Below are 24956 nucleotides of genomic sequence, written 5' to 3' on the forward strand. Positions count from 1 at the left end.
ATCTCACAGTGAAAGAGCACTGTGCCATCTATTTCCACCTGTATATATTCCATTGTTCAGTTATAGCCTCAGACAGGTGAGGAATGGAAAGGTCAGAATAAGTCTTGTCTACCACTGTAAGCATTTCTTCACTTTTCCTTTCTGATAAACAGAATCCTCAGAGAGGGTGAATGGATAGCAAAGTCCAGAGATCTTTCTCTGAGCTCAAGGTTTCACCTAATCTTTGATTTATCAGTGATTTGCACACTTATATATTAGGTTAACCTCAGATGAATTTAGTAAAAGTTTTAAATATATGCTAAAATTACGTATTATAATATGTAATTACAAAATTACATATTGAGTAAGTTCCTGGAGTTGGTGATGGACAGGGAAGCTTGGCGTGCTGCAGTCCATGGGGTCTCAAAGAGTTGGGCACAACTGAGCAACAGAACTGAACTGAACATATGCTAAGATTTTTTTACCTCATTTTTGCTTTACATCTTTCCCATTTGAATTCACCTTATTATGTGGACTATTACACAGTTAGGAATTGTAGTGAAGTTAGTTTTACTGAGGTTTATGCTTTTATTTCTACAGGTCCTGCTCAGTCTGGAATTCTGTCAGATCGGGAGGTGGTCAATCTCTTTCTTCATTTCACTGTCAATCCTAAACCCCGTGTTGAATACATTGATCGACCGAGATGCTGCCTCAGAGGAAAGGAGTGCTGCATCAATAGGTTCCAGCAAGTAGAGAGCCGGTGGGGCTACAGTGGCACGAGTGACCGGATCAGGTATCTGCCGCATCGGAGTCTCAGGAGTGGGCAGGACAGGGGTTAGCCCTTGACTCTCTGTTCATATCCTGGGAGATGATTTACTACATTTTATTTTATACTTTGTTTAATACATGTCTAACTTGATACAGCAACAAGGGAGGCTTACGGGTCTCCTTACTGAATTATGAGCGAGGGAACCTTTCAGGAAAGAGGTAAAGTAAGGAAGGATTGAATGGGGCTATGAGTTTTGTAAGGATTGTCACTGGTGGGGAGCTGAAGTCTAGACCTTAATTGACCAAACACTGTTTTAACAGTCTTAGGGCTACAGTTTAATACATTGAACATTAACTCAGTTTAATGTAAGTTTTTTCTTTGCATAGGTGTTACATGGAAAATACCTCAGTATACATTTATAACAATTTTGAATGGGAAAAAATTTTTTAATCTTAAAAGATGTATGCATATAATCCTTTTGGAATTTATATTTGCCCTACCGTGTTTCTTAGGCTAAATGTGAAAATAGGATATGTATCTGTTTTCATAAAACCTACCTTTTGGATTTTTCACTTATTGAATGTTAATAGCACTTTGGTGTAAAACCAGAAACTAACAGCAAGTTTGTTTAAAACTAGAACTCCCAAGGGGGAGAGGACTCCTATAATTATTGGGTTAAAATAGAAATAAAAATGCATTTGTGGCCTATTTAGTAGTAATTCACACAGTGAGAATACTATATATGAAAACTTAGGGGATGAGGCCAAAGCATCACAGAGAGAATTAGCAATAATTAACTACTTTTACTAAATAGAGTAGAAATAAATGATTTAACCATTTCACCCATGAAGCTAGAAAATGAACAGCAAAAAAACCATATGAAAAAAGAAAAGAAATAGATAAAAATAGAAATTAATGAATTAAAAATAGTAGAATTGCTAAATCCATAAGCTGGTTCCTGAAAAAGACCAATAAAGTAAATCTCTAGCAAAGGTAATAAACTACATCTACAAATAATGGAATATAATCATATACTGAAGACGTTTTTATTTTAATTCTGGGTTTACTCTGTGCTAATAAATTGAACATCTTCATGGAATGGATCATTTTATAGGCAAATATAAATAATCAAAATTGACTGAAGAAGAAAGCCTGACTAGACCAGTTACCATGGAAGAAATTAAAAGTTATCAAAGAACTGTCCCTTCACAAGGTGGTTTTGACAGGTGAGTTTGATCAGACCTTCAGGGAACAAATTGTTTCCTTGAACATTCAAAGAAGAAAATACTTCTTGGTTAATTATTGAAGGAAGCCTAACCCTTATACAGGAATCTAACAAGCTCACTTATATAGAAAAGACATCCTACCAAAAATAGCTTATTGAGTCTGGCAGTACCTCACAAGGATAATACTATAAAAGCAAGTAGGTGTAAATCAGAAATAGGTGTACATCAACTATACTCCAATTTAAAAAAAGATAAATCAGAGTTGGAAAAATACATCCAGTGGAGATAAATATGCAAGATCCAAGTTCTGACATCTTAAGTTTGGTTCTGAAGCTGTAAAGTTACAGAAATTGAAGTGTTTATAACATGAAAGGCACACATATTGCTCAGGAGAAGTGTGGCCATTTCAGATACAGAGACTTAAGTTCCTCCTGTGGTTTCTTAAAAAGAGGACACTGAGTGATGCATTGAACATCTTTTAAAGCAGCATCCATCCAACAGTGAGTTTTGTAGGACTATTCCTAATAAAGTCCATCAATGGAAAAGGAGTGCAAAGAAACGATAAAAGGGAAAGTTTGTTTGAAGTTTGAAAGAATGGCTCAATACTAGTGTTACTTTAACTCACCATGGTAGCAGATCAAAGAAAAATAAACAGTGTATTTGGAGAGATGTCAAAAACTTTTGATAAAATTTCACCCTCAATCCAGGTATAACTATTAATAGGCTAGGTCTAGAGGAATACTTATTTTAATACAATAGACTATTGAACCCTCAAGATAGGGGTGCCTGGTAACCTTGCTGATTTCAGCAGTATTCTTTTAACACTGATTGATGTAGGCATAAAGGATAAAGAAACATAGTAATTAGCACAGCGCTGTAAATCAAGTATACTTCAATATAAATAAATATTGGAAAGGAAGAGTCTTTTTCATTTTTTGCAGATAACATCTATGTTAGTAGTTCTGCAGTCCATCAGATCTAGGTCTCCCTCTTTTATAATAAATATTTTGTATTCCCCCCTTTAGTAACCTGAAATGAAATTTATAATGTGTTTCTTTTTCTCTTTTAAGAGTAACTTTTTCTTGTACAATTATTTAGTTTTAGCTTTTTCTCTAGTTGCATTGAGCAGGAGCTGTTCTCTAGTTGCAGTGCCTGGGCTTATTGCAGTGGCTTCTCTTGTTGCAGAGCACAGGCTTAGTAGTTGTGGTGCACGGCCTTAGTTGCTCTGCACATGTGAAGTCTTTCTGGATCAGGGATTGAACGTGTGTCACCTGCGGATTCTTTATCACTGAGCCACCAGGGAAGCCTGTGTTTCTTTCTTTTTAAGTGGTATAATGGCTTAGGTGTAATGTAAAGGAAAATAAATGTAACTGATAGTAAAATAAAATGCATACCTCAACATGTAGGCACTTGGGCAGCAACAAAAGACAAGAAGCAATCAGACATAGTTCCTGTGCACACCAGCACGCCGAGACAGCTGCAGGTGCAGAGAACAGGGTGTGGAGTGCTGCTGCCAATTTTGTCATTTTCTTTAAAGGTTTTCAAGCAAAGCACATTACAGTCCATCCTATTTTTCCATATTTGAGAACTCATCTACTCACTAGAATTTATTTGTGACCCCCAAATCAACACCAGTAGCGCGTTCTCAGTCATTCCCAGGAAACATCTGAATCATTCTTAGAATTTAAGATTATACTCCACCTAAGTCGGGTGTGTGTGTTGTTGTTTAGTCGCGAAGTCATGTCTGACTCTTTTGTGACCCCATAGACCATGGCCCTCCATGCTTCTTTGTCCATGGGATTTCCCAGACAAGAATACTGGAGTGGGTTGCCATTTCCTTCTCCAGAGGGTGTTCTCAACCAGGGATTGAACCCTCATTTCCTGCATTGGCAGGAGCCTCCAGGGAAGCCTCGGGTGTGCATACATATTCCCCCAAGAGCAGTGCAGTGGTTTAGTATTTGCTGATTCTGTGTTTGTGAAAACTATAAAATATAACTACCATAAACAATGAGAATTGACCAAAATTCTACTTCCTTGATTTGAATTGTAATCACCTCTTGTAAAAGTCAGTGAATATTAAAATTGCCGTAAAAATCTTTGCTCTATAAATAAGTTTTGATTAGGTTCAAGGCTCATAGTTAAAAACAGGTGTTTTATCTGCATGAATTCTGACCGGACACTTGAACTGATAGGGGTTCTTTGTTTTGGGAGCCTGTCCCAAGCACTGCAGCAAACCTGGTGCCCCTGGCTGCCTGCTAGTGGTGCTTCGTAGTCCTCATGGAAACAGCATACCTCGTAGGGGTAGGAAGCCTTTTGAGAACAAGTATTTAACCCAGACAGCTTCAGGATCAGTAAAAATCTGTTAGAACCAATAAAAAAGAATAGTGGTCAGTTACAAAATGTATTTACAAAAGCCAGTGATGTTCTCATGTCATTAAAATTCCATTACAGGGATGGATGGTGCTGGTGGTTAGCAGCAGTCTGAATGTGCTTAATACCACTGAACTAGAGACTTTAAAATACTTAAGATTGTACATTTTGTTATATATTTTGTCACAGTAAAAATTTTTAGGGAATTCCTGGCAGTCCAGTGGTTAGAACTTAGCACTTTCACTGCAGAGGCCCAAGTTCAATCCTCGGTCAGGGAAACTGAGATCCTGCCAGCCACACAGCACAGCCAAAAACAAAAAAATTTAATGTTTGAATTTTCATTTATAATAGTAAAAACAGACCCACCTGCAATAGTAACAAAGTAGCAGAATTAAATCCTATAGGAAATGTACAGTGTGGTATACCACCTAAAGAACTGGAGAACTTTGACTGAATTCAGACAGTATCTTTCCGAACTAACCTCTGTGTTATGCAGTTCCTTATAGAGGTCGCATGTTTTTGGTAGGGAGGGGTGGGTTGGCAAAACTATTCCAAAATTAATCTGCAAAAATAAATATTTCTTTTAAGAGAGTGGTATTAATATGAAAAATACTGTAAAGCTATAATAAGATAGTATATATAAAGAGTTCAGAAACCAATCTAATGTAAATGAACATTCAGAATGTGAGGCAAGAATTAACCACTGGGAAAATAAAGTTCAGTCTTTACTGATGCCATCTTCCAGCATTTGCATAAATTAAAATTTTAACATTAAAAAAATGAAACTGAGAAAGTGTTGGAACAGAATGTTTATTATAAGGATGAGATAGGCCTTTCTAAACTTGGCATAGATCATAACTGGACTACAAATAAGTCAAATATTTACATCCAAAACCACCATAAAATTGAAAGATAAATGACAAATGAAACTTTCTGAAATGGATATTACTGACAAAGCATGAGCTTTCAAATCCACATGAAAAAGACACTCAGCCGAGAAATAGGGGAAAGAACATGGGTGGGATTTTCATTAAAAGAGAAAATCCAGTAGACAGTATGCATATAAGCAAATGTGCTGACTCATTAATGGTGGTGGTGGTGGTTTAGTCACTAAGTCGTGTCCAACTGTTGGGACACCATGGACTGTGGCCTACCAGGTTCCTCTGTCCATGGGATTCTGTAGGCAAGAGTACTAGAGTGGTTAGCAATTTCCTTCTCTAGGGGATCTTCCTGATCCAGGAAGCAAACCCAAGGCTCCTGCATTGCAGACAGATTCTCTGCTGACTGAGCTAAGAGGGAAGCCCAAACTCATTAATAATCAAATATAAATAGAATTTGTCAGTCATCAGTTTCTCAACAGTAAAAAGATGATACTTGTAGTTGAGAGTGAGATAGCAGTGATTTTCATTCCTTCTTGGGTGTGAAGTTTTATAATCTGCCCAGAGAGCAGTTTGATAAAGTTCATCTAATACCTTAAGACTATACCTTTTTTTTCCCCCAGAAAATCTCCTTACAGGAATTTATTCTAGGAAATAGTCAAGGCACTGTGATATGATTTAGCTATAAGGTTGTTCATTGTGGCATTGTTATATAACAACAAATATTGCAAACAACCTAGATTATCTAACATATAGGAATTAAATATAATGGATCGGTAATAATCTTTCACCTTTTTATATGAAGTTATAAAAATATATACTGGCATGGTTTTTTAAATAGTACATGTATATTCACAGAAAAAAGTCTATTTTTCTGTTCTTAAAAATAGAAGTAAAAGTCTGAAAGGGAAATGCACCAAATTAAAAATGAAGTTATCTCTAGATAGTATATTTAGAGATGCTTTAAATTTTTCCTCTTATTTGTTTAGCTACATTTTCTAACTTTTTAAAATAGTATATTGCTTTTCTATAATAAAAACTACATTATAAATTTTTTAAATTTTAAGGAGAGTCTCATACTGGGAGTTTTAGCATGATGTTTAAGAGCGTGACCTTTTGATTCATGCAGCTCTGGGGTTGTGTCCCAGCTCAGGTATGCAGTTTTAATCCAGGCAGATTGATTTCTCTAAACCTCAGTTTCTTCAACTATAAAAACTGAGGATGATAAAAATAATACTGTTACTTAGTATATAGAACTATTATGACTAAAGGAAATATTTCATATAAAGAACTGGGCTCAGTGCCTAACACAGGAAATGCTCATAAAGTGGTAATAGTGTGGTAGTAGTAATAGTAAAATTAAACTTGTGACTTCAATTCTTGAAACATGAAATGTTGAGGATAACTCCTTTATGTTATAGATTCTTTATTATTATACAGTCATTTGTGCCATTTGTGCTTGATGCTAGTTTTCATACGTTTATAAATGGAGTAAGGTGAGTCTGTTTCTTAACTATAGTAACCAGACTGGACCTGCTCGTTGTTCTAGTGTGGAATCCCATTCTGATCCACTGGTGTAACTCAGGTCCTATGCCCAAGTCCTCCACCACCTATTCTGTTACAGCAGCCTGCTTCCTTCACAGTTCTTAACACAGTTTATAATTAATGATTAACTCTTTGTTTACTTATCTATAATCAGTGTCCTCGACATAAGTGCAGTAGGGCCAGAGACTGTCTTGTTGACCATTATTTCCGCAGGGCCAGGCGCAGTGCCTCCATCTAATAGGCCCTCAGTAGACCAACCTAGGTAGCATATTCAAAAGCAGAGACGTTACTTTGCCAACAAAGGTCCGTCTAGTCAAGGCTATGGTTTTTCCAGTGGTCATGTATGGATGTGAGAGTTGGACTGTGAAGAAAGCTGAGCGCCAAAGAATTGATGCTTTTGAACTGTGGTGTTGGAGAAGACTCTTGAGAGTCCCTTGGACTGCAAGGAGATCCAACCAGTCCATTCTAAAGGAGATCAGTCCTGGGTGTTCATTGGAAGGACTGATGCTAAAGCTGAAACTCCAATACTTTGGCCACCTCATGTGAAGAGTTGACTCATTGGAAAAGACTCTGGTGCTGGGAGGGATTGGGGGCAGGAGGAGAAGGGGACGACAGAGGATGAGATGGCTGGATGGCATCACCAACTCGACGGACGTGAGTTTGAGTGAACTCCGGGAGTTGGTGATGGACAGGGAGGCCTGGCATGCTGCGATACATGGGGTCACAAAGAGTTGGACACGACTGAGCGACTGAATTGAACTGAACTGAAGTAGTCATCCAGCCGAGGAATTGTCAGTTTGGGATGCTGCTGGTTGACACATCTGTGTTCAGGAAGGAGATGTACAGGCAGATGTGGACTAAAATGATGACAAAAGAAGTGGGCATGTAGGCTGAAATGCTTGACTCAAAGGTGTACAGTACAGGCAACAGATTCTAGTTAAGTTCCTGTTAAGTTACTCTAGCTAGAGGTTTTGGGTAAACAGAAGACATTTCTCAGGATGTTTAATTTTTAATAGTTTTCTTTATTATGAGCAAAGTTAGATGTGCTGAGTAACACTTAAAAAATGTATAAGCCTTTAGAACATGAATGCTTATTGAATTTTGTATGTTATTTGATATTTGGCCTCATTCCCTTAGGTTCACAGTTAACAGAAGAATCTCTATAGTTGGATTTGGTTTATATGGCTCTATTCATGGTCCCACGGATTATCAAGTGAATATACAGGTACACTTTTTTCACCCACTCTATACCATCTGAAATATATAACAAGTGTAATTTTGCAGTAAGGTACTGTTTTGATGAAATCCAAGTTTCAGTATAATTATCAAAGGCATCAGAAAGCCTACTAGTAGCATTTTAAGCCTAGAGGGTTCCTTTTTACAATTGATCTAAAGTGTGTGGTTTCAGAAAATTGGGGTCCTGGGGCTCTTAACAGAAGCATTCACTATAAGGAGCTCTCCTTTGTCCGGGAAGCCCTTCTGTTAGCCCTTCCTATCTGCACTGGCTATCTGCAAACCCCCACCTGCTTTCTTCCTGATACTTGAATTCTAGAGCTTGAAACTGCCTAATTCCCTATAACTCCTGGTGACATCTCTGATCTCTGATGGTCTGTCTGTGTCCTGCCCCATTCTTAGGTCTGCTCCACCTCAGTTTTTTCCGATAAGGCATGATCATTTACCCTTGAAGAAAGTGAAGCTCTTCTCTCCTTCCCTCCCAGTCCACCAGTGTTCTCCACACTTTCCATTGCATGCCCTAGTTAGTAAAATTATTTTTGAAACACATCTACATTGTACTTTTATCTACTATACACATACACCTATGCAGTACTATACTAATTTTATACATAAATAAACACACAAAGGAAAAAAGGAAGTAAACAATATTTCAGACTTCCATAAACAGAAAATACTGCCCTCTAAAATGTTATTAATATTCTATTTTTAATAGTGAAAACATGAGTGAACTTTGTGATCAAAATGCATCATTAGTCTTTAGGACCACACGACAATTCAAAGACCTTGTCTGATGACACCCAGAAAAGATACTTCACTTCTTCACAAAGACTCACAAAGGAGCCCAGTCATGTCCAACTCTTTGTGAACCTATGAACTATACAGTCCATGAAATTCTCTAGGCCAGGATACTGGAATGGGTAGCCTTTCTGTTCTCCAGGGGATCTTCCCAACCCAGGGATCAAACCCAGGTCTCCCGCATTGCAGGCGGATTCTTTACCAGCTGGGCCACAGGGGAAGCCCAAGAATACTGGAGTGCGTAGCTTATCCCTTCTCCAGCGGATCTTCCCCGCCCAGGAATCAATCTGGGGTCTTCTGCATTGCAGGCGGATTCTTTACCAACTCAGCTATCAGGGAAGCCCCCTCACAAAGATACCTCATTCCAAATGGAAGAATTGCTTTATTGGCTGGGCTAATGAAATCATGCTCATTTTAAAATCCTGTCCACTAAAATCTAGTGAAATTCAGCTATAAATTTATATTGTTCATATTAATTCGTTGCTCTTATAAATCAGAAAGTTACAGTTTTAATATTTTTAACAAATAGGTTCAAAAGCCACTGAAATTTGTTTATCTGAGAGATTTTAAAGGTTAGAAAATAAAAAAATCACAGAAGACCTCTGAGGGGTATAAAGATTTTCATGATCACTCCTGGTTTTACTGTATATATTGTTGCTGCTAACTGCTAAGTCTCTTCAGTCGTGTCCGACTCTGCAACCCCATAGACAGCAGCCCACCAGGCTCCCCCATCCCTGGGAGTCTCCAGGCAAGAACAGTGGAGTGGGTTGCCATCTCCTTCTCCAATGCATGAAAGTGAAAAGTGAAAGTGAAATCCCTTGGTCGTGTCCGACTCTTAGCAACCCCATGGACTGCAGCCCACCAGGCTCCTCCATCCATGGGATTTTCCAGGCAAGAGTACTGGAGTGGGGTGCCATTGCCTTCTCCTATATATTGTTGAGATCCTATCTAATAGGATCCGTAAACCCACTTAGGCAGGCTGTGTAATCTGCAGGCCTGGAAGAGCGAGGGCCTGACGATCATTCTCTATGGCTGAAGAGCCCTCTCTTCCTTCAGTGCCCGTCACATGTTACATGAAACTCCAGAGCCCTTGACAAACTGAGGGAGGGCATCAGGGTTATAGGTGTACTTAGCTGATAAAATAGAAAATGAATAGAAATAGGACTTCTCTTTATGTTCTTCCACTGAGTGACTGGTCTTATGCACCCTCTAGATACATTACCAGATAGATCTCCCTGGGTTTGAATTTCAACTCTGCTATCTCCACCGTGTGACTGTGGGCAGATTGTGTGACCCCTGTAAGCCTCAGTTTCCTTGTTTACTTTGATAGGCATGCTGTGCTATGCCAAGTCACTTCAGTCATGTCTGACTCTGTGCGACCCCATAGACGGCAGCCCACCAGGCTTCCCCGTCCCTGGGATTCTCCAGGCAAGAACACTGGAGTGGGTTGCCATTTCCTTCTCCAATGCATGAAAGTGAAAAGTGAAAGTGCAGTCGCTCAGTCGTGTCTGACCTTCAGCGACCCCATGGACTGCAGCCCTCCAGGCTCCTCCATCCATGGGATTTGGAATTCCAGGCAAGAGTACTGGAGTGGGGTGCCATTGATAGGCATAGTACCTCCATTATAATGTTCTGAGGACCAGTTGAGACGATGCCTGTAAAGTGTTTGAAACAGAGTCTGTTGCTGTCATTGTTGCTCTAGTTTTATAATTTGATTCTCACAATAGCCTTAGGAAGAAGGCAAACAAATTTTTTCCCAAATTAAAAGGTAAAACTGAGTGGCTTGCTGTAGGTTGCATTGCCACAGCCAAATTTTGTGTCTCAGCTACTTTATTCCCGGGTGCCAGCATGTCTTTTGTTTCTTTTAAATTTTTTACTGAGCTGTGATACAGTGTGGTCCCTCCGTATCCTTGAGCGGTTGGTTCCAGGACCCCACATGGTTACGAGAACCCACAGATACTAAAGCCCCTTATATAAAATGATGTCATACAGTAAGCCCTTCACGTCCACAGGGGCCAATTGTATATACAGAAAAGTACACATAGTTATAAGTGTGTGACTTCCTTTCCATTTACTGTGGACTTGCTTGTGTAACCAGTGGCCTGATGAAGGAACAGTGCAATACAGCACCCCAGACATCCTGCGTGATCTTTTCTGGTCTCTCCCCGCGAGGTAGCCACTGTCCCCATCTTCCACTGCATGTACTGGTTCAGCCTGTGTTGCTGTTACTCTCTTTATCTGAAATATGCAAAAAGATGGTTTTGTGAGCCTTGGCTTCCACACATACTGTCTTTGCATGAAGACTTTTCTCTTATAACCTGGACCTCTGGCTTGAGCTTTTAAAACTCTTCTGTGGAGCCTCACCACTTCCTGATAAAATCAGTGTTTCCTGTCCTCCTCCACTTCATCTCAAGCACAACTCTCCTACTGCAGGTGCTGTTCTGAATTGTCCCTGTTTACTTGTCTTCTCATGACTAGAAGCTCCTTGAGGGTGTCTCAGTGCCTGGCACAGGTTATGGGACAGACAGAATTATCATATTTTAAATATCCACATAGGATATTACAGGAATTTCCCATCAACAAGACAGAGGCTTCTGCTGCTGCTGCTGCTGCTAAGTTGCTTCAGTCGTGTCCAACTCTGTGTGACCCCATAGACAGCAGCCCACCAGGCTCCGCCGTCCCTGGGATTCTCTAGGCAAGAACACTGGATTGGGTTGCCATTTCCTTCTCCAATGCATGAAAGTGAAAAGTGAAAGTGAAGTCGCTCAGTCATGCCCAACTCTTAGCGACTCCATGGACTGCAGCCCACCAGGCTTCTCCATCCATGGGATTTTCCAGGCAAGAGTACTGGAGTAGGGTGCCATTGCCTTCTCCAAAGACAGAGGCTAGCAAGGAGTAAAGGCTCATTTCCCTCAGGTTTCTAAAATCCACACGTTCTTTAACACCAGTTCCCAAGCCATGTGTCCTTTTTAGAAGCTCCTCTTCTACAGCCAAGGCCGGTGAATGCGTTTTCTGACAGCGTGTTTCAAGCCATCTTTGGTGGTTAGAGATGGCAGAGAAAAATGACAACAGAAAGTAGAAGCCTGCTGTGCTGTTCCTAAGGGCTTCATATTCTTTTCTAGGAAACTTTATTTCAGTTGATGTAACTTAAATTTAACTTTTCTTTTAAAAATTACAGATCATAGAATATGAAAAAAAACAAACACTGGGACAAAATGATACTGGATTCAGTTGTGACGGAACTGCTAACACATTCAGGGTCATGTTCAAAGAACCCATAGAGATCCTGCCCAACTTGTGCTACATGGCATGCGCAACACTCAAAGTAAGAGTCTTCCCGAGTGTTCTACCTGGTGAGCTGCAGGGCCTGGGGTTTCCTCCTGCATGTTGCAGAGCACGTGTTTCAATAGCAGCTGAGAATCACTCACAATAAATCCTTGGCGGAAGCAGGGAAGGCAGGAAGCTGGGAGCTAAATTGTACCACGGCTTTGAGAAAAGCAGTGCCTCTCAGCACAGCTCTGCTCGGGAGAGCTGTTAGTTCTCCACAAGAATCTAGTAGCCCTTTGTTTGATCAGGAGATTGCAAGTTTAATAGAAGATAAAACAGTTTTTTTTGTTTTTTTTTTAAACCATTTCACTGTTCTCTAATACCCGAGCTCTACGTTCAGTATTTTTAGTCATTAATTAGCTTGTAGCAGAAACTACATTTTTCAGTAAATGACTTGGCATAAATTTTTATACAAGAGCTATAAAGAAATAAAGTAGATCGTTAATCTAATTGAAATGCCATGTCCAGTTGAGTGCTTATTAAATGAAAATGACTAATGAACCGTTTGCTCTCATTTAGGGTCCGGATTCCCACTATGGTACAAAAGGACTGAAGAAGGTGGTGCACGAAACACCTACTGCTAGCAAGACTGTCTTTTTCTTTTTTAGTTCTCCTGGCAATAATAATGGCACTTCAATAGAAGATGGGCAAATACCAGAAATAATATTTTATACATAATTCAGCTTTATAACATCCAGCTGAACAATACCTAATTCAGCATTATCATACACCCCGGCTAAGCAGTACCATGCAGTCTAGTCTCAACGGCATAAAGAACTGGTCACAAAAAAAGAGTTGGCGTGTTATGAATATTTATAACTGTAAGATAAGAGACATTTTGGTTTCTTAGGTAAATAAATGTTGACTTAAATCTCTGCATGATTTAATGGGTGATTTCCATTTTCTTGTAACCTTAAGGGAAAAAAGAATGGGTTTAATTGTTTTTAAAAAAACAGCTGTTTCAGCTTTATCTTGTATAATTTCTTAGATCAGCTGACTCATGATATTTCAGCAGTTTTATAATTGAAAGATTCTTGTTTTATGTAGCTTGTTTGTGTTTTTTGTTTGTTTCTGTTTGAACTATTTTGAAGGTTACATAAGATGAAGTAGGTCAGTATTTCCACAGAATTCCTACTAACTAAAGTTAATTTTCAGAAAATGAAGAAAGCTGACTTCATCCTTGGAGTTTTTAAATATCTGGTTGTTAGCATTTGGCATATTGCTAGAAATAGGCTTAACAAATGCCTCAGAAAATTTTGAGTGCATTTATAGGAAAAATATTTCATAATAATCTAGTAATATATTACATAGTACAATTTTAAACGATAAATTGAATTTGTACAAATTCACAGTAATCTGTTATGAACAGAGGATCTAAAGGTGTACTTTAAGACTGGATTCTTTATCACGTAATCTTTATCACTTAAAGTTTATAGTATATATAAACTATACCCATCTCTCTGAATGAGGCATGCTGTTGAGAATTCCCAAAATTGAAGTGATGATGGTGATGGTGGTGGTGCCTGGCTAAACAGACATCATCAATTCAACATTTGGTGATAATCTCATAAAGGAAGAAATGGAATGAAATACTAACATCTCTAACGACTGCTTTGATATCCAACAGAATCACACCTACTGGAAAATATACTTTCTGAACACCTACACAGTTCTATCCAAGAAATAAGATGTAATATTTACGACCTCACTGTCACAGGTGCAGCTGCCTTAGGAGGGAATGGAAAGTATATTGGCAGGATGATATTTATACACTTTTATAAAGCAAAATTTTTATATAAATAACTTTCTTTTTCTTTCCCTTGAAAATGATTATCTCATTTAAAATGTATGTATAATTAAGCTCTATCAAATAGTTGTGGAAGATGTGCAGAAATCACAATTCTCTTTAGTATCAACTTAAAAAGAATTTTTTCTAAATGGTAATTAGGATAAAAAAATTTCCATCTAAAGTAGTATTTCACTGGATATTTTCATGAAGATAGGGAGGTGTGTTGGTGGCAGAGGTCTCTTTAAATGGCTAGAGGAAAAGGGAAATTTTTCCCTCTCTGGTAATATGATCTTAAGACTGTAAACCTCAGTTAACTGGAATAACTCTGAAATGTGTGGTCTGGTAAACTGAAGATTAACCAGCAAACACTCTTTAGTTTTGCTGGAAAGTACGACTGCAGAAAATACTTCTGCCTTAAAAAATACAGTATGCCAGAGGTAAGTTAATGTTTTTTGACGCTTGAAGTATTTCAGTTGCTTCAGATGTGTTACACTGAACGATTGTAACTGAAAGTAGTCATAGAAGGGACAAGAAATGGAACAGTTTACTGATATGGGACATCCCCTGGAATTATAAATAAATAAATATTATCCTTTTATTTTTTGTTACTTGTCTTTTTTTTCTAAAAGTGTTTGCTGCTCAGTTGTGTCTGAGTCTTTGTGACCCCATGGACTGTGGCCCACCAGGCTCCTCTGTCCAAGAGATTCTCCAGGCAAGAATACTGGAATGGGTTGCCAAAGACACTGTTTTGAATAAAAGTTCTAGTTAATTGAGGTTTAACATTATTTTTGTTGATGTGTGTGTATGTGTGCTCAGTTGCTCAGTCAGTATCTGACTCCTTGCAGACCCATAGACTGTAGCCCACCAGGCTCCTGTGTCCACGGGATTCTCCAGGCAAGAATACTGCAGTGGCTTGTCCACTCATCCTCCCCGCCCCAGCCTGGTCAGCTCATTGCAGAACAGGCCAAATTTGAGAATTCCTTGGCCTTGATAATAGGTTGGAGTGAGGGGACAGAGCACAAAGGCTATGGACATTTAAATTTTTTTAAACGCTGGTGCCAAAGAATTTCTGCCCAAAGGGAAAAAAGAACAGGAGAGAGTCAACCAAGCTTTCAGAATAAACAAATTGGATTTAACAAGAGAAACTTTTTTTTTTCCCAGCATGTCTGTGGACTGCCATCTCTTATTTGATGGCCATTTGGAGATCATTTCAAGTCCATTCCATAATTGTTTTCTTGCTAAGCTTCCTTTATGCAGAAAAATGATAATACAGTTAGGATGCTTTCAGAAGTCCCCAGGGAAATTAATTTGTTTACAGGATTGTGTATCGTACAGTTAAACCAACAAGGAGGAACAGAGGCTTTCTCTATGCTGCACTAAAACCACTGCCCTGCGAGGTCACAGGCAGGCAATACACTCAGGGCCCCAGTGAGCTCAACAGGTGCTTTGTTTTTTGTTTTTATTTTTGTTTTCTTCACAGTTTTAAAAATTAATTTTTATTGGAGCACAGTTGCTTTACAGTGTTGGGCTAGTTTCTGTTGTGCAACAAAATGAATCACCTATACCTATACATACGTGAAAGTGTTAGTGGCTCATTCGTGTCTGACTCTGCGACCCCATGGACGTCAGGCTCCTTTGTTCATGTGATTCTCCAGGCAAGAATACTTGAGTGGGTTCCCATTTCCTTCTCCAGGGCATCTTCCCAATCCAAGAATCGAACCTCAGTCTCCTGAATTGCAGGCAGACTCTTTACTGTGTGAGCCACCAGGGAGGCCCATATATGTATATGTGTATGTATGTGTATATATATATATATGCCTTTTTGTGAATTTCCTTAACATTTAGTTCACTACAGAGCATTGAGTAGAGTTCCCTGAGCTGTACAGCAAGTTATCTCATTTGTTACCTATTTTATATGGTGTTCAGTCACTTTAGTTGTGTCCAATTCTTGCAACCCAATGCACTATAGCCCACCAGGCTCCTCTGTTCATGGGCATTCCCAGGCAAGGATGTGGAGTGGATTGCCATTTCCTTCTCCAGGGTATTTTCCTGACCCAGAGATGGAACCTGGGTGTCCTGCATTGCAGGCAGATTCTTTCCCAGCTGAGCCACCCTCTATTTTATACATAGTAGTGTGTATGTACTTAAACCCTGGCCATCCAGATGCACCCTAGAGCCATGCTTCTGAGAGTTGCTTCCACATCATCCCCACAGGGGGACTCTTCAGCTCAGCTCTCTGCTCTGGAATTTTGGTCATCTTCCCAAGACTGATGAGTGCAGCACAGACTGACACCCCTTCTGTAAGCCACCCCCGCTGCATCCTTGCTTGTGCGCTCATGAACCTCTCTCCATCTTAAAACCACGCAGATGCTTTGTGACACATGAGTATTATTCCTTCAGCCTGAGGTGAACCTTGATAACACTGAAGCAGATGGCACTAGGAGTCAAAAATAAGTGCACAGGGACTTCCCTGGTGGTCCAGTGGTTAAGACTTCAGCTTCCACTGCAGGAGGTTCAGGCTCGATCCCTGTTCAGGGAGCTAAGATCCCACATGTCTCGTGGCCAAAAAGTCAAAACACAAAGCAGAAGCAGTGTTGTAACAAATCTAATGAAGACTTCAAAAATGGTGGTTGTCCGTTTTAGTTGATAAGTTGTATCCTGACTCTTGCGACCCCTTGATCTGTAGCCCGCCAGACTCCTCTGTCCATGGAATTTCCCAGCCAAGAGTACTGGAGTAGGTTGCAGTTCTCTTCTCCAGGGGTTCTTCCCAACCCAGGGATTGAACCCAAGTCTCCTGCATTGGCAGATGGATTCTTTACCAATGAGCCATACCAAAAAAAGAAAATCTAAAAACTAAGTGCACAAAATTGAGAGATGATAAACTCACATAAGGGGCTTTCCTGGTAGCTTAGTGGTAAAGAATTCTTGCCTGGGAAATCCCGTGGGCAGAGGAGCCTGTCAGATTACAGTCCATGGGGTTGCAAAAGAGTCAGATACAATTTAGCAACTAAATAATAAACACACAAATGATTGGTCTGTATCATCCAACGGTGCACTGTTAATAGAGAATTTCCACTTGACGGCACTGAATCATATATCTTAATTGTCTTTCACATACACCAAGTCTGCATTATCACAGTTTCCGAATTTGCAGGGCAGAAATTTAATAAGAGTGATCATAATTAGCTCTAGTTTGTCTTGTTAAATCTCAAGAAAAATAGTGCTAACATTTAATCCTTCCTGTGATCAGGATGGGACCATGCATTCAATCACACAGTGCGTTCTCCCTCAGCAGTCAGCCTACTTGCCAGGGAGCTCCAATAAAAATGAAAACAAAAGAATTAGTGACAGTGTGTATGTTGAGTTTAACACAGTGCCTGGAGCATTGTGGAAACCTGAAAAGCAGCAACCTCACCATGGACGCATGGCTAGGAAGGTTGGAGTTTAGCAGTTATATATGAACTATTGTTATGACCATCATCACCATTACTAACATTATTTCAACTTCAGCCTAAAAGCTTGATTAGAATGGTTTTGAAATTATTTATTTTTCAAGACCTGACCTGGTTCATGTAGAGAATCTGTAAAGAAAGTATATTGCTTCCCTATGTTTCTGGACCTTGCAGGCTGCTTCCCTCATCCATGGCTGACTGCAATAAATGCAAACACCCACAGTTAAATTCTACACTGTTGATTGACTACTGTGACATGTTAATTAGATTCGTATGCTTTTTGGAAAGAGGAGGCATTTTCACAATTTTATTTGTAGCCAGATTAAAGAGCACACGCGTATCTGTTAGATAATTCTGTTACATAATTAGTAAGCAAATTTGCAATATACTTTCTTTACAAATAATTGCTAAACTCCTACCTTTCTAGCTGTGCTTCCATGGTGAGGTTTAAATAATATCATTAGAGACACAACAATAAAACAGTTGTCAGTTTTTAGGTTTCCACTATGCTCCAGGTGGGCTTCCTGGTGGCTCAGATGGTGAAAACTGCCTGCAATGAGGGAGGCTAGGGTTTTATCCCTGGATCAGGAAGACCCCCTGGAGAAGAAAATGGCAACACACTCCAGTATTCTTGCCTGGAGAATTCCATGGATAGAGGAGCCTGGCATGCTACAGTCCATAGGGTCACAAAGAGTCAGACAGGACTGAGTGACTAACATGCTCCAGGCTCTGTGCTAAACTCAACATACATGCTATTACTAAATCTTTTTTTTTTTTTTTACTTTTTATTGAAGTATAGTTGCTTCTACAGAGTTGCATTAGTTTCTGCTGTACAGCAATGTAAATCAGTTACATGTATACATATATCCCCTCTTTTTTGGAATTCCTTCCCATTTAGGTCACCAAAGAGCCTTGAGTAGAGTTCCCTGTGCCATACAGTAGGTTCTCGTTAGTTGTCTATTGTATACATACTTACGTATACATGTCAATCTTAATATCCCAATCCATGCCACACCCCCTTTCACCTTGACAACTTTACAAGGTGATTTCCACTTTACAGGCAAGAAAAGAAAGGCTCAAGGATAATCAGTGACTGTTCAGAATTCTCTCATAAGCTTCTAACTTTTGAATAAAGATTTGAAGGAAGAAAGCAGGAATTCCATCCAGTAGAAGCAGATATGTTTCTTTTTTTATTTTTTAATTAGGGGAAATCTACAGGAGCACTAGGAACTGAGAAAGAGCCTTCCACACACTAAATGCTTCAAGAAGTTTCTAGAAGATAAGGTAAAATGGAAGAAGATTAAGGAATGCTCTGATGACCACTTTAAAACTTGTTCATAGAAAGTGGAAGTGCATTCAACAGAAGCTTGCTGGAAGTGGAAAAATTGTGTCCAACTCTTTGCAACCCCATGGATTGCAGCACACCAGGCTGCCCCGTCCTCTGCTATCTCCCAGAGTTTGCTCAGATTCATGTCTACTGAGTCAGTAATACTATCTAACCATCTCATCCTCCATTGCCCCTTTCTCCTTTTGCCTTCAGTATTTCCCTGAATCAGGGTCTTTTCTAGTGAGTCAGCTCTTCACATCATATGGCCAAAGTATTGGAGCTTCAGCTTCAGCATCATACACAAATTTATCAAATTTACTAGATTGATTCACGAATGTCCTTAGAGTTTATGTGTTCTAATCAAGACCCAAACAAGGTTCACTTATTACAAATGGTTGTTAATCTCTTTAGGTTCTTTTAAAAATATATATTATTAATATTAATGTTTTACTATTAATAGTATGGTACCTATATCACAGTAAATGAGCCAAATTGATACTCTATTATTAACTAAAACATACTTTATCAGGTTTTCTTAGTTTCTGCCCTGGATCCCATCCAGCTACTACATTAGGTTTAGTTACCTTGTCTCCTGAGGCTGTTCTCGACTGTGATGGTTTCTTGGCATTGCTTGTTTGGAATGGCCTTGATATGTTGGAGGATTCCTAGTCAGTTTTTTTGTAGAATGTCCCTCAGCTGAGATTTGTCTGCGATTTTTCTCATGATTATCCTAGGGTTATTGCTTTTTATATACAGTCCCTCCATTGCATCACATTTCCTCCTCCTCATGTTACTGTGAAGCCATTTCTAGACCTTATGTAATTTCATCTATAGTTGTATGTGTTTATTGCACTTTTTATATATTTATACAAAATCATAATGGCTCCTAAGACAATTAATGGTAATCCTCTAATATGAAATATCTAATAGATACCAAAATTTGTTCTATAGTTTTTATAGTGTCTTTGTTTGAATTAAAATCCCAATAATGGGCACATATTGCCATTGGTTGCTATGTCTCCTTTGGGTATTTTGTTGTCATTTAGTTATGTGTGTAGGGGGGGAGGGGTATAAGCAGGGGTCTTTTTTTCCATGATATTACTTATCTGGGAAACTCAAAATATCTCACCAATTATACTCATGGATTCCGTATGACCTCAAGAAAATTAATCACTCTGCATCAGACTCTACATCTTTAAAATGAGAATAATTAGACACGAATCCAATTAGTAATCATTTATTATATCCCCATAAGAACATTGACATTTTTAAATATTTTTAAAAATAAAGTTTTAAAGTCATTTTACTATTATACAGAGCATATGATTAAGCATATTGAAGATGGCCTTGAGATCAGGTACACATATGAACAACATGAAGTGATACACAAAGGTTTGGTTGGGCCAGTTCAACCTATCCAGTAGTCATGTATGGATGTGAGAGTTGGACCATGAAGAAGGCTGAGCGCCAAAGAACTGATGCTTTCGAATTGTACTGCAAGGAGATCAAATCAGTCCATCCTAAAGGACATCAATCCTGAATATTCATTGGAAGGACTGATGCTAAAGCTGCAGCTCCAGTACTTTGGCCACCTGTTGCAAAGAGCCAACTCATTGGCAAAGACCCTGATGCTGGGAAAGATTGAGGGCAGAAGGAGAAGGGGACGACAGAGGATGAGATGGTTGAATGGTGTCATCAATTCAATGGACATGAGTTTGAGCAAATTCCAGGAGATAATGAAGGACAGGGAAGCCTGGCATGCTGTAGTCTGTGGAGTCTCAAAGAGTCAGACACGACTGAGCAACAGAACGACAAGTTCACGCTATATTTTATCATCAGCAATTGGGAAAACATTTGCTTTATAGTTTTTTTCTTTTTTTTTATTGGAATGTAATTGCTTTACAATGCTGTATTAATCTCTGCTTGCAACAATGCAAATCGGCTGTATGCATACATACATACATGAGCCTCTTGAGCCTCCCTCTCACCCTCCACATCCATCCCACCCCTCTAGATCATCACAGAATACCAAGCTGAGTTCCTTGTGTTATACAGCAGCTTCGCACTGGCTGTTTATTTTACACATGGTAGTGTATGGAGGGAGAAGGCAGTGGCACCCCACTCCAGTAGTCTTGCCTGGAAAATCCCAAGGATGGAGGAGCCTGGTAGGCTGCAGTCCATTGGGTCGCTAAGAGTCAGACACGACTGAGTGACTTCACTTTCACTTTTCACTTTCATGCATTGGAGAAGGAAATGGCAACCCACTCCACTGTTCTTGCCTGGAGACTCCCAGGGACGGGGGAGCCTGGTGGGCTGCCGTCTATAGGGTCGCACAGAGTCGGACACGACTGAAGTGACTTAGCAGCAGTAGCAGCAGCATAAGAGCATTCCACTTCCTTGAACCCCTGTTACACTGGTATGATATTTCAAAACTCAAAAACAGTTATATCTTGATATAATAATTTTTTTTTTTCATTTGGAACAGAGAAGCAAAAAAAACCAGGAGCCCTATTTGTTCAGTTTCTTCAAGGAGAAAAATGAAACTCTTAGAAAACAAAATACATGCACCTCATGGGCTCTTTGAGTCACTATTTGTTTGCAGGAAAATTTTTATTTTTTTTTCAAATATGACCTTTCATTTCATATAACAACAAAACACAGAATTAGAAGAAACTAATTTGAAATGATGGCTTATTTCTACCCAGAAAATCTGAATACAAAGGAACCAATGGGAAACACAATGATTAGAGTGCCAAGATTTTAAGAATATTTTAGGTTTGCAAATAATAACTAGAATGCTTGCAATTTCAACAACATATTTCTATTCTGATAAAGAATGTACTTTTCTAGAAGGCTTCCAGTGTGGCCGCCTCCTGCTGGAGGCCTGGGATGCTGGAATCAGGCCACTTCCGGTGTATCTTTATAGGAGACTGGGCTGCACTCTAAGAAATTCCTGGGTCTCCCCTTCATCCTGATGATCATGTGGCCAGAGAAATTGATAACAATGTTGTTTTGCCTGCTGAAATGTGTAATGATACAGATCCTTTCAGTTTCCTGATGTGGGTGAAGTGTGGAGCCCAGTGATGATTTCTTCTTCAAGAAATGTACATCCTAGTTCCCACATGAGGGTGAGCCCCTGTCCAACGATGAGAGACCTTACATGTGTGTGACCTGTGCCTGCTGGGAGACCAGCCCTAAACTAGTCTGAACTTGACCAAGTTCTGTCTACATGGTAGATTTAGACCTCTCTAAGTCCTGTCTACACTGATGATGTTGAGAGATGAGACCGTGTGCTTTCTGCAGTGAGGACATTTAGGCCTGACTGTTCTGTGTGCGCTGGGACGTGGGGACCCGGGTGCAGGCCTGGCCTGGCCTCTGTCTGGGAAACTCCGTGCCTGCGTCTGAACGTCAGTGCTCAGATGTCTGGGCTCTGGGGCTGGGCAGACTTCTCTGGGAACCGTGCTCTCCTCTGAGTGGGCTTCCCTGGCCCTCCCAGGGGTCAGTGCTGCGGTCAGGCTCCTAGTCTGTCCCCCGCCAGGTTCACCTCCCTGGGGCTCCTGGAGACCCCTCAGGTGGGCTACCTGGTAATCATTCCAATTTTCCAGCACATTCAGGTTGAGTAGGGAGGCAGGTACACCTGGTGAATTGATTCCAGGGCACAGGGATCAGACAAAAAGTCAATGGGCAGCAAGTGAGGTTGCTGCTGTGCTCTCCTTCCACTCGACTCTCTCCTCGGAAGGGAACAGAGCTGCCCCTCGTCTTTCAGCCCAGCTCTCCTGTTTTCTCCGGAGAAGGCAATGGCACCCCACTCCAGTACTCTTGCCTGGAAAATCCCATGGACAGAGGAGCCTGGTAGGCTGCAGTCCATGGGGTCGCTAGGAGTCAAGACACGACTGAGCGACTTCACTTTCACTTTTCACTTTCCTGCATTGGAGAAGGAAATGGCAACCCACTCCAGTGTTCTTGCCTTGAGAATCCCAGGGACAGGGGAGCCTGGTGGGCTGCCGTCTATGGGGTCGCACAGGGTCGGACACGACTGAAGCGACTTAGCAGCAGCAGCAGCTCCTGTTTTCTCAGCACCTCAGCGGGACAAGAAAGACAGAGCCTGCCAGAACCAAGGTAAAGTATTCATCTCTAGAATGAACTTTCAAAGCAACAAAAATCACACAGAACCATAGTGAAAACAGGAGGGGCCTGACTTCTCAGGGACAATTGTGGGGAGAGAAGACTGACCCTAGACTTCTTTCTAGGGTCCCTGGAAGTCCCAGGGACCTGGCTTGTTTACACGTTGGGAACCCGCCAACCACAGCCATGGTGTCCTTGTCCTGACAAGGGATTTGTGACCCCAGGTGGGGGGTCTGGGTACTGTGTGAGTCTCACACGATCTGCATGGGTCAGGATCATGTGTACAGAGAGACCACACACAGACAACTAAGAAAAAGGGAAAAATACACGTGTGCTTCACCTGTGTTTAGAAATTAATGCTTTACGGTGTTCACTTTATACAGGCCTGTGCCTGTCTGCCTGTTTACCCCCGAGAGGTTCACCCTCCCTGGGGCTCCTGGGGATTCCTCAGGTGTCTACCTGGTGATTATTCCAATTCACCAGCACAAGCATAGTGGGAAGGGAGGCAGGTTCACCTGGTGAGTTGATTGCAGGGCACATGGATCAGACAAAAGGCCAATGGGCAGCAGGTGAGGTCGCTGCTGTGGTCTCCTTCTGGTTGACCATCCCTCCTCAGGAGAGACTAGACCCGGCCCTCGTCTCCCAGCCCTGCGTCTGGTGTGTGTTTTCTCAACACCTCAGTGGACCAAGAAAGGACTGAGCCTGCCAGAACCAAGGTAGTGTGTTCAACATTATCATGACAGCTGTAGAAACAGTTAATATCACACAGAACCAAAGGGAAGAGAGGAGGACTTCTCTGGGACAGTGTGGGGAGAGGAGACCGACCTTACACTTCTTTCTACCATCCCAGGGGGTTATAGGAACACACTTGCTTCCACTTTAGGGGCCCAATTGGCAGAGACCTGGTGACCTAACCAAGGGCCATGGGACCCCAAGTCTGGGGATTCTGTGGGCTCACCCCCATGCGCATGGGTCAGGTTCCTGTACCCGGAGACCCTGTATCTGCTCTTTACCTGCAGTGTGTCCTGTCTCCTCAGAGATTCCCAATTTCTGAATTGAGGGTGTTGCCCTGATTAACCTGTGGTCCTTTTTCTTCTCTTCACCTTGTCACATTCACGTGAGGTCAGGCACCTTTGAGTGGGTTGCTGCTCTGTGTTCTGCTGAGTGAAAACCTTTGGAGGTGTCATATTAATATCATAGTATATCACATGTCTAATTTATAGGTCACCACTGTCTGGTTTCCCCTTCACCAAGCTCAGGTAATTTAATTTTTATTTTACAGTGGAGTAGAGTTGATTTCCACTGTCTTGTTGGTACAGGAACTTGATTTGATTCTACATAGAAGTATATCTATTCTTTTTCCAGTTTTTTCCTTATATAGGTTATTACAGTTTTTTCGGTAGAGTCCCCTGTTCTATTCAGTAGGGCCTATTTGATTATCAATTTGATAAATATTAGTGTTTATAGCAAACACACACACACACACACATGGAGAAGGCAATGGCAACCCACTCCAGTACTCTTGCCTGGAAAATCCTATGGATGGAGGAGCCTGGTGGGCTGCAGTCCATGGGATCGCTAAGAGTCGGACACAACTGATCGACTTCACTTTCACTTTTCACTTTCATGCACTGGAGAAGGAAATGGCAACCCACTCCAGTATTCTTGCCTGGAGACTCCCAGGGACGGGGGAGCCTGGTGGGCTGCCACCTCTGGAGTTGCACAGAGTCGGACACGACTGAAGCGACTTAGCAGCAGCAGCAGCAGTGTTTATATATTAACCAAAACTCTTAATTTATCCCTCCCTTTTAACTATCTTTTGATAATCAGAATTTGGTTTCTCAGTCTGTGAGTCCATTTTTGTTTTGTACATTAGTTCATTGGGATGAATTTATAGATTCCACCTGTATGTGATATCTTAGGATATTCGTCTTTTTCTCTTTGGCTTGCTTCACTTGGGATGAAAACTTCTCAGTCCATCCATGCAGCTGCCAATGTCTTATTTTATTCTCTTTATTGGCTGAGTAGTATTCCAGTGTATAGATATACCACGTAGTCTTTATTTTTCTGTCAGTGGACACTTTGGTGGATTCTACATCTTTGGTATTGTAAATAGTGCTAGCCTGAAAACAGGGGTG

The 24956-nt window shown here is 40.6% G+C and overlaps 1 protein-coding gene across 4 annotated transcripts in view; it reads left to right on the forward strand.

Annotated features, from left to right (window-relative positions):
• BTBD1 (BTB domain containing 1) overlaps positions 1 to 14512 on the forward strand; it is a 51827-nt gene extending 37315 nt beyond the window's left edge. For 2 of the 4 annotated variants that reach the window (XM_024981800.2, XM_005221883.4), the window contains 4 exons: positions 580 to 772; positions 7905 to 7992; positions 11977 to 12151; positions 12645 to 14512. In XM_024981800.2, the coding sequence (XP_024837568.1) occupies positions 580 to 772; positions 7905 to 7992; positions 11977 to 12151; positions 12645 to 12709 (521 nt within the window). In that variant the 3' untranslated portion in view covers positions 12710 to 14512. 4 annotated transcript variants of the gene reach the window in all.
• The last annotated feature ends 10444 nt before the right edge of the window (positions 14513 to 24956 follow it).

This window comes from Bos taurus, chromosome 21 (genome assembly GCF_002263795.3).
Source record: "Bos taurus isolate L1 Dominette 01449 registration number 42190680 breed Hereford chromosome 21, ARS-UCD2.0, whole genome shotgun sequence".
Classification (NCBI taxonomy): Eukaryota; Metazoa; Chordata; class Mammalia; order Artiodactyla; family Bovidae; genus Bos; species Bos taurus.